Here is a 14740-nt window from a genome sequence, read left to right as displayed (position 1 = left end):
TTAATGAAAAATGAAAATATCCATTGCATCCCCTACCAAAATCATGAAGGATACTACCAAGATTCATTTGATTCTCCGGAGACATCAAAGGCCACAAAAGGTGTATTTAAATACTGAAAACTTTCTTCCCCAAGTAATTACATAAATAAATAACTGAACCACAGTACATACGGAAAAATCACCGACTCGGTTTCTTTTAACCACCTCTCTCTCTCTCTCTCTCTCTCTCCAGCATAATTCACCCCTCTTCAAAAGGCTGGATCAAGACCATCCCAGCGTCCTAAATGGTCTAGAAATCTGGATGGTTCCAAAAGCATATAGTTATTGTCTTATGACTTTGGCTTAGAATACTTTCCAAGAAAGACTTTGGCTTAGAGAAAGTGTGTTGAAATACAACTTCTTTTGCACAGGGGTAGCAGATTATAAAGTCACAGGAACCATCATTCTTCACTAGCAATGGCTGACTTGGAATGCCTGAAGCTCTCACAACCAGGGCAATTATGCAAGCTCTCATGAATGTAAATGTCACAATCAAGGCAGAAGTGCTGTTTGCATTTTGGGCAAGCAACGCGAAGGCTAGGTTTGTTTCCTGTGTCAAAATCAGTTTAAAGAGATATGGGTAAGCGGAATAGGCTTGAACATATTCACATGGAGATGGATATAGTACATTCAAAGTCATTAGAAAAGAAAAGAAACAACAAGAGATTTTTAGAACTTCAATAGCCGACCCAACTTTTCTAAGATTCCTGTAGCTGGTTGTATTGGATATATCAGCTCTCTTCTCTCTCATTATATCACAAATACAAAATCGGTCCCATAAGTCAGTCCATCCTAGTTCTTGCTTCTATACAGCCACTGGCCTGACCCTGCTACCTATTGCCTTCGATGCTATTCCCAAACAAGTTGGGCTGCTGCAGCACTTTGCCTAAGGGTGCCAAATTATCTAGACTTCCCCAGATCCTTTATGATTTTTTTTTTAGTGGAAAGTATATCTTATAATTGTTTAAAAGGATTTTGTTCTTCAAGAGAGTATAGAGCAAATATGAGTCAGCTACATATTTGTATGTAGTCCAAGCTATCCCTGCTGAGAAAGATGCATTGCAATTTCCTCGTGTGGACACACTAGAATATGATCTGGGACGGGAAGAGAGACTTTTTCCTACGGTGGGCTTTCTCTTGCATAATGTGTGTGTATATACATGTTTGTGTGTGTGCGCACGCGCCAATTACCAAATGCAATTTCAGCATTATTAATCATAGAAGATCAATAGGCAGGTCAAATTGGAATTGCATACACACCCTATATAACTACTTACCAGGATTTAGAAGAGATTGTTGACATCCAAAACAAGATCTTGGTAATCTGTTATGTGGATCATTCAGAAGTGATGGAGACACCTCATCAAACGGTACTATTGGAAAGAGATGATGATATGACCTTGCCAAATGGGGCGAAGAAATAAGTGTCAATCCACAAATTCGACATTCCGTAGGTAACTCACATACACGTGCTTTGCATCTTGGACAAGTGTAACCCCCTCCAACCTTAGCCTCTTTGTGACATGAACAAATTGCTATAGAACTCTCTGCTGCTCTTTGTGGGAAACCCATCTTTATCAAATTAGCAATGGCAAATTCTGCTATTGCTGGAGGTGGGGGAGCATGTTCCAGTAGTAACTCTTTGAAGTGGACCTGCATAAAATATTTAAATGAATACCGTAAAAATGCAGTAAGGAGCACTTAAACACCACTAGTTCTCATCATAACTTCACTTTCTTGAACTTCTTTAGACCAAGGTGGATTTCTATGAAAACCACTACTTTTGTTTGCTCTAAGTTGTCATTTTAACAAATTTAGGGAGTATTATTTCATCTAGATATCAGTCCTGATCTTTAAACACCCAGTAGTTGATTGACCTCACCTCATCCAATGCAACAGAGTATGAACCACCAGTTTCTTGGCAGAGATGTTTGCATATAAAAATTTCTGCAGAGAGACCAATAACTGAACACCTAATTTTTGACTTCTTGCATTTCTGGATAGTCTCCATTATATCTCCTGGATCACAAGTACTAAGAGCAGAATATAAGACGAGAACTTCTCGATGACCATATGATGGAATCTGATTTAGATACCCATGAACAAGATCCAGGGCATTCTGCAGGGAGGATTCACCAGAGCACTCCAGTTTACCCATCAAAGCTTTAACATGGGACTCAGGACTGCCACCAAGATCCGTTAAGCAATGAGCAACCCCATCTTTTATAGTCACAAGACCAAGTTGACTAAGCGGATTCTGGTCAAAGAACTCTCTAATAAAAGCCTCCACATGTTTCGCAACCACAACCATTCGGCTTGGTCGAAAATCCATCTCTGCAGCTGCCTAAACATATGGAAAGCAGGCAAATGAAAAGAAAATAAACAATGCATAATAATTGATCAAAAGAACTGCCAAAACTTATAAACCCATATCTTCTAATCTATCATTGCCATTATTGGTCTAAGGCAATTCCCCAATTATAAGCCAGATTTTTGGTGCTTTTAGGAGGTAGAACTGCCAGATTTCCATACGTTTTGGCAATTCCCCAATGGTTAAGCATCATTCAGCTCACAATTAACCCATTTATAGTTGTTGGTTTCAAAGTTATAATACTTTAACCCTTTCAGGTTCTGTGAAAAAGTTCACAGACACTTTCAGCAGAAATTTTTAAAGGGTAGTAAAGATGTTGCTATCTATTGTATGTTATATCCCCTAGATACAGTCTTTAGCCAAAGCAAAAGAAATGCCAATCACAAAATTCATGTAAATCCCACAATTTACAAGTCAATATTCACCACAGAGACGCAACATATTACCTACTGCTATTTTGATTTCTCAGTCCAGGGAATAGGAACCAATGTATCATTTCTAGAAGATCATATTAACAATTGAAAACGAATTACATTTATATGAAACAGGTGTCGAAGTTATGAATACGATACCTTTGAGAGGTCAACAACAATGCAGAGATAGCGAATGAGGCCCTTCTGGATACGAGCAGTAGTTGCCAGGGAGGAAAGGGAGCGAATGCGCCGGCGATACTGGGCATGGTAAAGGGTATTGGTATCAATAGGGCGGAGAAGCCCAGACTCGTCCTCTTGCAGAGCCTCCCATGACCTCTCATCCGCGTAAGCTCTCTCCCAAGCATCAAGGCCTCCCCCATTTCCCTCGTCCTCATCATCGTCTTCCTCGGCCTCTCCATTCACTCGTTTCCCATCTCCATTGTTCATGTTCCCCCTAAACCAAAGAAGCAAAATGTTTCTCAGATTGAGACACAGCAGCCATGACAGAAAATTCTGTTCACTTGTTATAACGCAAACTATCACCGATACAAACTTTTTTCACAACAAAAGCCAAAACTTTGACCAAATATGATGAACTTTACCCAATATTAACAACTAAATATCCATTGAGATGAAGCACAAAATACTTCCGAGCAAATGGTTGATCATGAGAGTCAATAAATGTTAAACATGAGAATAAGAATGCAATAGTTATCTAGAGAAAGAGGAATTTACACTCTTTTTATTTTTGTTTATTCTATTTTCGAAGTCCTATATATTGCAGAGAACGCCTAGTCGCTTACCATGATTAGGTGCATTAAACTACCCATAAAATCGTATAATACACTACCAATCAGCAACTCTAAATCCTAATGGAATACAACTCAATCTCAACGTATGAAGATCGTTTCCGATTCAAGAGTTTAGTTTTTTCTTTTCTACTTTTCTATCGTTTTCTCAGCAACCAAACAGAGAGAAGAGGAAGATACCTGTTCGTCCAAAGCTGCGAAGCCCAGAAAGAGCTTCCTTTGTATAAGACTGAATGACTGTGATTTGTATCGGTCCGATTGTTTCTTCCGCAGCGACTATCAAATATTCTGATTTCCGAAGTGGAGTGGTGCCGACTTCTCCATGGGTCGGGTTAGCCCGGTTAACATCCCCATTTATTTCCTTTTTCTTCCTTTTTGGACTAGCGTATTTTTATTTACGGAAACGAGCTCCGATTGCAAATCCCGGTCACGTTATACGGATTTCTACAGAATTTCCCGGTCTCGATTCTACAAAACTACAAACACACCGTAATATTAGCAGAGCTACAATTACGGCGGTATTTGAGCCGAGTCGAATCGAGTAGGGTATAAAATGTTTAAGTTTAGCTCATTTAATTTTATTTTGAATACGAGTCGAGCTCGAATTTATCACCGAACGAGATATTCTGTTCAAGCTTGGCTCGTTTAATTTTATTTCAAACACGAGTCGAGTTCGATCTTATTACGAGCCGCTAAATTAACTTATTCATTTCTTATATAAAGTAAATATCATGATTGTTTATATTTTCTTAAATTCTTACTAATCATTAATTAATTAAGTATTGTTAAAATTTTATCATTTGAGTTCATTAATAAAATTAACTTGAATCTTAAATAATATAATCTCGAGTTTATATGTATGTATATAAATTCATTATGCGCATATACAAATTACATGCATGCATGCACACACATAGAACCACACATACTCACAAACACACTCATTTACACACAAATCTATAAAATTAAACGCACAACAATAATTCAAATTATATCTATTATATTAGAAAGATAATTTGTTTTTACTAACGATATTCTTATTACAAAATTAAAATAATACAAAAAAAAAAAAAAAATTGTAAAAATGAAGTTATACGAGTTTATACAAGCTTATCCGAGTCGAGCTGAGTTTATACAAGTATGTCTCGTTTAATATTCGAACATATTATTATGCTCACAAACGACTCATTTATTATTCAAACCGAGACCGAATCGAATTTAATCGAACCGAATCGAGCTGAGTTCGCGAGTGGTTGCACTCATCTTACACCCCTAGCCACAATACACAAAATGAATCAAAACTTCAATAGATTCTTATAGAGACAGAAAAATCAATAGTTTTTGAGGTTAAGAAATACTCACTTGGCCATGAAACTGTAGTAGTGATTGTGTAACACTCTGATCCCATATTGGGAAAATAAGGAACCCACATATAGTGGGTAGTTTATAAAGATAGTCATGAGTATTAAGTCCCACATTACCTAGTTATTAAGTGGAATTGGACTTTATAAGGAATTCTAAGAAACTCTCAATTGACTAGTCATTTTGGGGTGAGCGCAGATCTAGTTAGCACTTTTTCCTATGTCGTTACAAATGGTATTAGAGCCACCTAATAACGCTAGGTCATGTGGTACTGGAGCACTATATGATGTGGCCCTGGCGAGGATGTTAGGAGTTTAAGAGGGACAGTTTGTAACACCCTAGTTCCATATTGGAAAGATGAGTAGCCCACATAGAGTGTGTGGTTTATAAAGGTAATCATGAATGCTAAGTCCTACATTACTTAGTTATTAGATGAGCACAGATCTGGCTAGTGCTTCTCCTTGGGTTGTTACAGGTTGTGCTTGATTACCTGCCATATGACCTCGTTGTGCTGCATCTTTTACCAAATATTTGAGTTTATTTCACTGTTAATTAGTGTGTTCTCTGGATTGAAAGGTCAAGGTTTTATGATTATACTTGAAATCTTTCATCAACCAAACTCTATGATTTGCCCAGCACACACACTACCAAATCACTTCCTACATTCAATCATCTGAAATGAATTACATTAAAAAATTCACAAATTACAAATTTTATTATAAATTTTTTATAGAACAGAAGAAAAAGTAGTTGGCAAGCACTGAAGAATCTAAATTGGATGGAGAAGTCAATGAACAAAGGAAATCGAGGTTGGAAAGTGATTACTGGGAATATGTCTTTGTGTTTGAGTTAGTTTGGAAGTCTACCTATTAAGGGACTACCTTTCGGACGAACTGTGCTGGAGAGTAAAGAAACCACAAGTGTGAAGAAAAGAAAATGAAGCTCGAATAGGGTTGTTCGATGTTTCACACTTTCACTTTCGCTTTTTTATTTTTTATTTTATTTTGAAAAATACAATTAACCCCCTAAAGTTTGAGTGATTTTTTTGTTTTACCCTTAGTAGACATCAGTGGTGCCTCGTTTCCCTCGAAATGATGTCGTATCAGAAGCAAGACATGGATCAAGACGACGACGGAGGGGCACCTCCAATCTTAGCACCAACATCGGCGACCCAGAAGAGAACCTTAATCACAAGGGCATCTCGAAAGCCACAAACTTTTGAGAATATGATGGCGTTTCAGGCCATGCCGTTGAAAGAGGAGCCCTTGGACTTAAACTCGAATTAAAAGACCCACCCAGCCCTCCCGCCGGCGATGCTCGCACAGTCGATCGGGATGGTCCCCGCTGCGATGCTGGTGACGACGGCGAGGTAGTCGTCCAAAAAGGACCGGCATACAAAGGTGGAGGGTCGTGGCCGAAGGATCTGAATACTCGCCATTTGTGCTGCCCGGATCTTCCAACTGACCCACGAACTTGGTCACAAGTTCGACGGCGAGATCGTCTGGTGGCTCCTCGAACACGTTGAACATGCTATCATAAAGGCCGCCGGCATTGGCACTGTCCCCACCATCATTGTATCCGTTAGCGGCACCCTCAAAATCCCCACCACCACTACCTCGAACACAATCACAATCCCCTCCACCACCACAACCACCCAGAAATGAAAACGATTGTCGAACAACGAATTCGTGGACATAAACGACGATGTCTCGCAGCCCTCGACTCTGGCGTCGGTCCAGCCTGCAACTTTTGCGGTCCCTCAGGGTTTGGTCTCGGTCTATGCCGTGGGGAACACGGGCATGATGGTCCCAGCCAACGCGTTTTGGATGATCCCACAGGCCCAACCTGGACCCTCCTCGAACTAATGCCCCCAGATCTGGTCCTTCTTTCCCATGATATTCAACATGTCAGCCATGCCTACTCGTCGTTTATCGACACCAACGTAAATGTTCCCACCGGCGTCGAGTTGACCAACTCTATGGTGAGCATGACCTCTGTCGGGGCCAAGGTGGCGAATAACTCGTCGTCGACGATGGCGATGAGTGTCAGTTAGGGTGGTGGGAGTAGTAAGGCTCATATGCTGAGGGATTTCTTGTTGGAAATTTACGATAAGCAGAAGTTTCTTTGTTTTTTGTGCAACCGGTTCGACGATCCATTGGAGGTGGCGTAGCTCCATGAAGGGTGTGAGGTGTACTCGGACAAACTGAGAATCGGCCATACTGTTGGTGTGGTCAATGCCATGGGTCCTTGTACAACGATGTTGGGTAAAATGGAGAAACTGAGGGTTTGTCTGAGGGTAAAACAGAGAAACTGAGGGTCTGTGTGAGGGTAAAACGAAGAAACTCGTGACAGAAAAATCACGTGTGGAGCACGTGGGGCCCTTTCCATCAGAGTAGACAGAAATTACTAATGGATTGGCCACATTGAAAAATTTGAAAACTTCGTTGGGGCACATTGCAAATTTTTAAAGATTGGAGGCAAGATTGAAAAAGTTATCAAACTTTTGGAAAGGGTTAATTGTATTTTCTTCTTTATTTATTTATTTTTTTAATTAGGTTGTTCCGTTTATGATGCGAACCTGTTTAACTTAAACCAAAATTCTATAACTTTGTGTTGTATTCTTGTCGGATTTGCTAGTCATGTAAAAAATTGTCAGCCTTAATAAATTTTGTTTTTATTATTATTGCCATTCCTAATTTTGTACCATATTTCTTTATTTACAAGCATAAACCCACATATCCAATTAATTTAGAAATTCATGAAGTTTAAAAGTATGACTGTATGAGAATGTTAAGGGAGTTGTGTCCCGTTTATGACACAAACTCGTTTAACTTAAACCAAAATTCTATAACTTTGTGTTGTATACATAATATTGCATAGAAGGAATCAAGTGTTAAGGGGGTGAATAGACACGATTTTTACAACAAATGGTTTAGATGAGGCTATAAAAAGGGTTCTATCAGGACAGATCTATATGTATATCCCAAGCAATCATAAGAGAGCCTAATATATATATATCCCCTTTCGTTTTCGATCTATATTGGAAATTTGGCACATATGTACTCAATATCTTTGTCCTATATACTCTTAATTTGTACTTACAATTCTTGAAGCTTTGTCGTGGATAAGCTATGGTTGGTTCAAACCCTTCATACCATGATACCTAATTCCAATTAGCTTACTAAATTTGTAACTAAAATAATGTTGTGGTTCTTTTAGGAAACAAAAATTTGTTGCAAGAAAATTGAGAACCAAAAAACACAAACATGAACGAAAACATTTGGCCTGAACGGTGAAAAAATAACTAAAATGTTTATAGTACTATTAACATCTCATTACTTAATATACAGTGACTCCTTTGAAGTTTTTTTTTTTGGCAATATAACTATTCAAGACAACCTTTTAACTATTCCCACTATAAAAATCCAACTTTAACAATCTTATAAGTATCTAAATGAGTCAATCAAATATTTCTAACAATAAAATAACATATTAACACAGAGCCGGTTAATTTCTCATATTAATTAATAAGCTACTCATAAACAAATTCGATAAAATTCCATAAAAAATTATAAGAAAAAAAATTGTAATACATTATAAAAACCTTAATGAAAGCCAATGTTGTCCATCAATCAAGTAAACAATATGCATTACATACCCAAAACAATAATAATAATAATAATAATAATAATAATAATAATAATAATAATAATAATAATAATAATAATAATAATAATAATAATAATAATAATAATAATAAACCCTACTCAATGAACAACAACGTAAACTCAAAAATTGTCATACCTTGTTCTAAAAACAATAATATGAAACTCTCTTTTTGACCATCATTTTTTTTGAATTCAATGTAACGTTTACAAAATAAAGAAATCATTTACTTGAATTAAAAATAATATAAATTAGAACAGAGAATAAGGACAAAAATGAAAATGGAAAAACATACCGACGAAAATAAAGACAAAAAACGACAAATGAAAAATAATATAATAGAAAATAACTATTTTTTATGTATACTTTTCCCGGTTCCAATAAAATCTTGAAAGCCAATGTCGTCCATTAATTAATCAAGTAAACACAATGTGCATTATACAAAAAAAATATAATAATAATAATAATAATAATTATTATTATTATAAAACTACTCAATGAACAACAACGTAAACTAAAAAATCGTCATATCTTGTACCATAAACAACGATAGGAAATTCTATCTCTGTCAATCATTTTTCTGAATTCAATGTAATGTTTACAAAAGAAAAAAATAAGGAAAAACTTCACTAATCACTCCCAATCTTTCATTATTTTTGCAATTGTAATATTAAACTTTAAAAAATGACAATTTAGTGTATCCAATTTCAATATTTTTCAATTTCAACCCTCCATTCGAATTTTCCGTTAAATCCTGTCAAAATTCTCAAAATACCCCAATTTTTTTTTAGGAAAAGAAATTGATAGATATAAAAAGAAGTCTCGTCCAATATAAATTTTTTCTTTCAACCATCTTTGTGTGTATAAAGCTGCAAGTAAGTCTTCCTCATTTTTATAATGATTTTTCAATCTTTAAATAAGTAAAGAACTGCAAGTAAATGGGTTTTTGTAGTCTTATAAAGATGTTAAGCATTGTATAAGTTTTTTAGACCCAAGAATTTGCTAGAGAATCTCAGGACATCATTCATGATAATGTTAATGTTTCTGCATAACATGGAGACTCACTGCATGCTTATCAAGACCTACAACAGCAAAAGCAACACACTAGTTCGAATATATGCAACAACAAGACAACCTCTTATCTGCACTACACTCATTTTCACAAATTCAATTTTTACTTTCATAGAACTAAACGCACTAAATCACATAACACCGTAAAACACACGGTTACAAATACATGATCGTAGAGAAATACACTATGGAGAAGCCTAAAAAACACAGCCCCAGAACTTATTTTAAAAAGAATTTTAAAACACATTAACCTTACTCAGGGTAGAGGGAATGGAGTTTTAGAGGGTTGTTGTAAATTTTAGTAGAAGATATTCAAATATCATTAAGTGTAGACTGTAACGCCCCGCCTTTTTCAAAAAGACGTAAGTGAAAAATTTTCGATTTTCACGTGACATTACTACAACATCAGAGTTATAAATTGGTAGCGGAATATAATTTATCCAACAGACTTGGATTAAATAACACATCAGAACTTTTAAATTAAATACCTCTAGACATTCATTAGAAAATACTTAGAACAAATACATGGAAACAGGTGTCCATAGTGACACAAGAGAATACATGGAAATTATTAGCAATCTTGTCAACATAAAATGTTATAAACACAGAAGAGTACAAACAAAATACAAACTATATATCTTTAACTTGAAGACCACTCGAGCTCTAATCTTTGTCTATAAACCTGCACCAATGTATATATATATATATAGAAATAAAAACACAAAACAACCTAAGTGAGTCCACTGTTTCCCATAATAATATGAATGCTGATTTACTAATAAATGCCACATAATGCAAATATGGTTTTATAGTCACGTATATATGCAATATATAATCCGTGGTAGCTAATCACAGTCATATATTAAATGTATACCTAACCATAAAACAGTAATATGACAGTTTTAAATGCAAGGCTTAATTATCAATTTTATGCACTCCCCTCGTGAAGGAACCAACGGTCCGGATTAGCGTGTCACGGGAGCCAACGGTCCCAGTTGGCAATACCATCAACACCCCAGCTGTATTAGCCAACTCTCACATTTATTAGTTTGTTACTGGAATCCAAAGGTCCCAGCAGACTATGAGCCAAAGGTCATAACCCGTTTATTTATTAAGTGTCACGGAAGCCAAAGGTTCCACTGGCAGCCATCACCCCCCCCCGCTGCATACCAGCTTTGTTATTAACCATTTTAGTTAAAAATAGAAAACATGTAAGAACACATGCGCAAACAAATAAATAAAGCAGTAAACACAATATCATGGAAAAATCCACCAGCTTCGTCCTCAGTAAGTATAGAGATACTTACAGCCTTTTGGTGCAGTTCTCATAATAGCTCATATTCTGCAATAAATATATGTTTATATATAGAGAGTGTTAATATTATTATTCAAGGATCATAATTGTACATATATAGATACAATTACCCATTTTTTCTTGGAAATCATTTATATTTATTAACACGAGTTTAAGGAACTCAATATTATTGTCATAATTTTTAATTAAACCATATAACCATTTTAATTGATTATTTTGAAATCCATATTGCAATTCATTTTAAGATCCAACCTTTGAAAATACAATTTATCCAACATCACAGCTGAGACACTTCTCCTGTGGCATAATTAGTTAACCAAATTCTATTAAAACCCATTTATCCTCAATTTACACATCACATCATTAAACCATAAAACCAAATACTAAAATATAGTTCTAAGATACCCTAACCCAAAACAGGAACACCATCACGACTTCACACAACCGGTACAAAAACACCAAATACACAGTATCATAACATATACATACTACACCACCCGAAACCACCCAAAACCGGCTGATCAAGGAAAATACTCAGCACCTAGCAACCAACCAAACCCAATCAAAACTCACCGATACAACCCAAAACGTAGACCAGTCCACACAACCGAAACAACACACAACCGGGTCAATCCAAATACTCAATAAATCCAAATACACAACAGAAAACCACAATAAATCAAATAGAAAATACAAGAAATCATCAGGAATTGAAGGCTGGGGAAATTCACCAGAAAATCGCCCATGGAAGTCGCCGGATTTCCGGCCAGAACCGCCGGAAATCGCCCCTGGGTTCGTCACCGGCGATGACCCACGGAGGATCGGGTCTGGGTCTCGTCGGAGAGTCGGGTTTCAGCTCCGGTTCTTCTGGGTCCTCTCCTCCGTCGGTTTCCCTCTCTCGGTTCTCCCTCTCTGATTCACTCTCTCCCTCTCGGCTGTCTCTCTCTCTCTCGGCCTCTCAATTTCTCTTATTCTCCTGATCTCTCTCTCCCTCTGTTTCGGGTTCCCTGTGTTTCTCCCTCAGCTCTCATCTCTCTTTCTCTCTGTTCTCACTCGGATTCAGCTGAGAAGAAGGAGAAAAGAAATGGGATCAAAAGAAGAGAAAAGAGAAAAGGATTGGGTCTCTTCTCTCTATTTCGGCCAGACAAGGAGGAAAGAAGAAGAATCACGGAAAGGGAAAGAAGAGATTCGGGTCATGGGTTCTCCGGGTTCGTTGGGCCACGGGTCATCTCCTGTTCTCTCCCTCTCTCGATTCTGCCTCTCTCTCTCTCTGTTTCACTCTCTCTCTGGCTCTCCCACGGTCTCTCTCTCTCCCAGTCAACTTCTCTCTCTCTCTCGGGTCCCTCTTTATCTCTCTTCTCAGTTTCTTTTGATCTCCCTCTCTCCCTCACTCTCTGTTTCACTCAGACAATATCAAGAAAGAGGAATGAAGAAGGAAAGAAAGGAGAAAGAGATGTGATGAAATTGAAGGAGGAAGTATCTGTTATATAGGCGTGAGAAACAGACCAGGCGTGGGCAACAAGTTGTAGGAGTGAGCTGTAGAGGGTGAGTCAGTAGTGATGCAAGGGGATGACGCAGAGTTTAGGACAGCTGGTTCATGAATCTTCCTATTTGCACGTTATGTTCATGATATAGATTAAGTTAATCTGTAGGTATTCTTACATTAGGCTTTTATCATATAATAACTCACTAGGGTATAATTTTAAACTCGTTTTGAGTCCGGTTCATTTCATAAATAATGTTAATTTTTAAATAACATTATTACACGGATAATATTATTATACAAAATAAAATAATATCTTGTACAATAAATATTTCAAAATAATATTATATATTAATAATATTATTCTACAAAATATTCTCGTATAATAATATTAGAGATATTATTATTCCAATCAATTTACTAAATATTTAGGTTTTGGAACAGATAGCACATAAAGATGCAATTTATCAGAATAATGTCGATCAAGCAATTAAAAGTGTGAATTAATCACCATAGGTCTTAAATTCTATTTAAAACGCCCTGTCTTAAAATCTGGGGTATTACATAGACAAAATATAAAGGCAGATTGCAAGAAGGAGAAAACAATTAACTGCGCTTGTATTCGGAAAGAGTGATTCAATCAAATTTCAAGTACTGTTTATTTGTTGTTGTTTGCAGTTTTTGAAAGTGGTTGAAAATATAACAAAACACACCGACACTTGTCTGAATAATAGAACCCCACTTGTCGCAATTATAGGTTTTCCCAACATGCTTTTTATAATCTGATGTCTAAAGAGAGTTAGCAAACTATCGTTAATTATATGCTCTCTTTTTCTTTTCTTTTTTCGGCAGGAGTTAATAATTATATGCTATTGAAACTTCATTAGTTTTTTCTTTTTTTAAAAAAAGGATTATAGGGGAGAATACTTCTCACTTCTGATCCAAAAGGAAGAAGAAGTGGACGATCCTATAAACGAAAAATGGGTGAACTCTGAACAATAGATCCAAACCAAACTAAAATAGTGCTAAAATAATTATAAAGGGTAGGAAATAGGTCAAAGAAGTGACCGGGTCCTCTCAATGGGCCACACAAGGTGATTACAGAAGCTAAAGGGGTACAGAGTAAGGTAGGCCTATTTGTACCCCTACTTGGAAACAACGACAACCACCCGAAGGGAGGCTGAGGCAGTAGAAGTACTGTTAGAGTCTAAATATGAGACTGCAGAATAGAGAGGCACTAACACAAATCCAGATACAAGAATCTCCCCTAATGGGAGACTATAACCCAAGCAACATAAAATAACAGAAGCAAATAAACAGCAAAAAAGCCCAAAAAACAACAACTCCAGTGTCTGGTGGAGTGGAGGACAACAAAAGACTCGGCGTCGGTGCATGAAAGGGGAAGGAGGCACGGCCGGTGGCATCAGGAAGCTGGAATGCAGGTGAGTGTAGTGGAGTGGCGTGTGGGAAACAAAGACCATAAGAGGAACGTAGATCTAGCTTTTAAAAAATCAGATCTAAGAACTTGGATAAAACCAGCCATCGGCGTGGGGATAAGACGTCGAGTGTGGAGGAGAAAGCCACCGGCTTGGTGGAGAAGCCAAGACACCGAGCGATAATGGGTGGGATAAGTTGGAGGGGATAACAGATAAAACCTCATGATTGGTGAGGAGAGCTAGAGAAACCTCTAGCCAAACAACAGCGCGCATAAGCCAAATAAAATACATAAAGAAAAGAGGAGGAGGAGAGGAGGGAAAAGATGAGGTCCTTCCCTCCTCCCTAAGTCGGCTAAAAAGAGAGGAAGAAAAAAATCTAAGTATGAGAGAGAACTGAGTGTTTTTGTTTTTTAAAGTTTGCTTGAAACATCATTAGTTATATGCTATTACTTATATCTAAAAAATGATATGTGAAATAAAACAAAATATCAACTCAAACCAATAATTATGAGTAAATTTATGATCTTTATTGGATCAAATAACCGCGTCGAGGTTGGGGGGGGGGGGGGGGGGTTACAAGAATTTTTGTAATACCTCTGGTTAAAGACTTAAAACACATTTGGTACGGTATGATTATTTCATTGGAAAAGAGAAAAGCTATTACGTACATCAAAGAAAGAAGATTGAATGGATAGCTATTGGTTGTAACATTGAAATAGTAATAATTATTTTTATTCTACTGTCTCGTACAGCACAATACACTGTGAATAGAATC

At 36.9% G+C, this 14740-nt stretch overlaps 1 protein-coding gene and 1 pseudogene across 1 annotated transcript; one reads left to right on the top strand and one right to left on the bottom strand.

Annotated features, from left to right (window-relative positions):
- Positions 1 to 4092, bottom strand: LOC133878448 (general transcription factor IIH subunit 2). The gene is made up of 5 exons (XM_062317004.1): positions 3813 to 4092; positions 2983 to 3277; positions 1922 to 2383; positions 1317 to 1692; positions 1 to 589 (listed from the first exon to the last, which is right to left on the bottom strand). Exons 2-5 carry the CDS (start codon positions 3268 to 3270, stop codon positions 441 to 443), a joined length of 1275 nt encoding a protein of 424 aa, XP_062172988.1. The 5' UTR covers positions 3271 to 3277; positions 3813 to 4092; the 3' UTR covers positions 1 to 440.
- Positions 4093 to 6088: 1996 nt separating this feature from the next.
- On the top strand, positions 6089 to 7047 carry LOC133876816 (transcription factor TCP9-like; annotated as a pseudogene).
- The last annotated feature ends 7693 nt before the right edge of the window (positions 7048 to 14740 follow it).

The sequence above is a fragment of the Alnus glutinosa genome, chromosome 9 (genome assembly GCF_958979055.1).
Source record: "Alnus glutinosa chromosome 9, dhAlnGlut1.1, whole genome shotgun sequence".
Taxonomy (NCBI): Eukaryota; Viridiplantae; Streptophyta; class Magnoliopsida; order Fagales; family Betulaceae; genus Alnus; species Alnus glutinosa.
The sequence above is the reverse complement of the archived record's forward strand: the minus strand, read 5'-3'. Positions and strand labels throughout refer to the sequence as shown.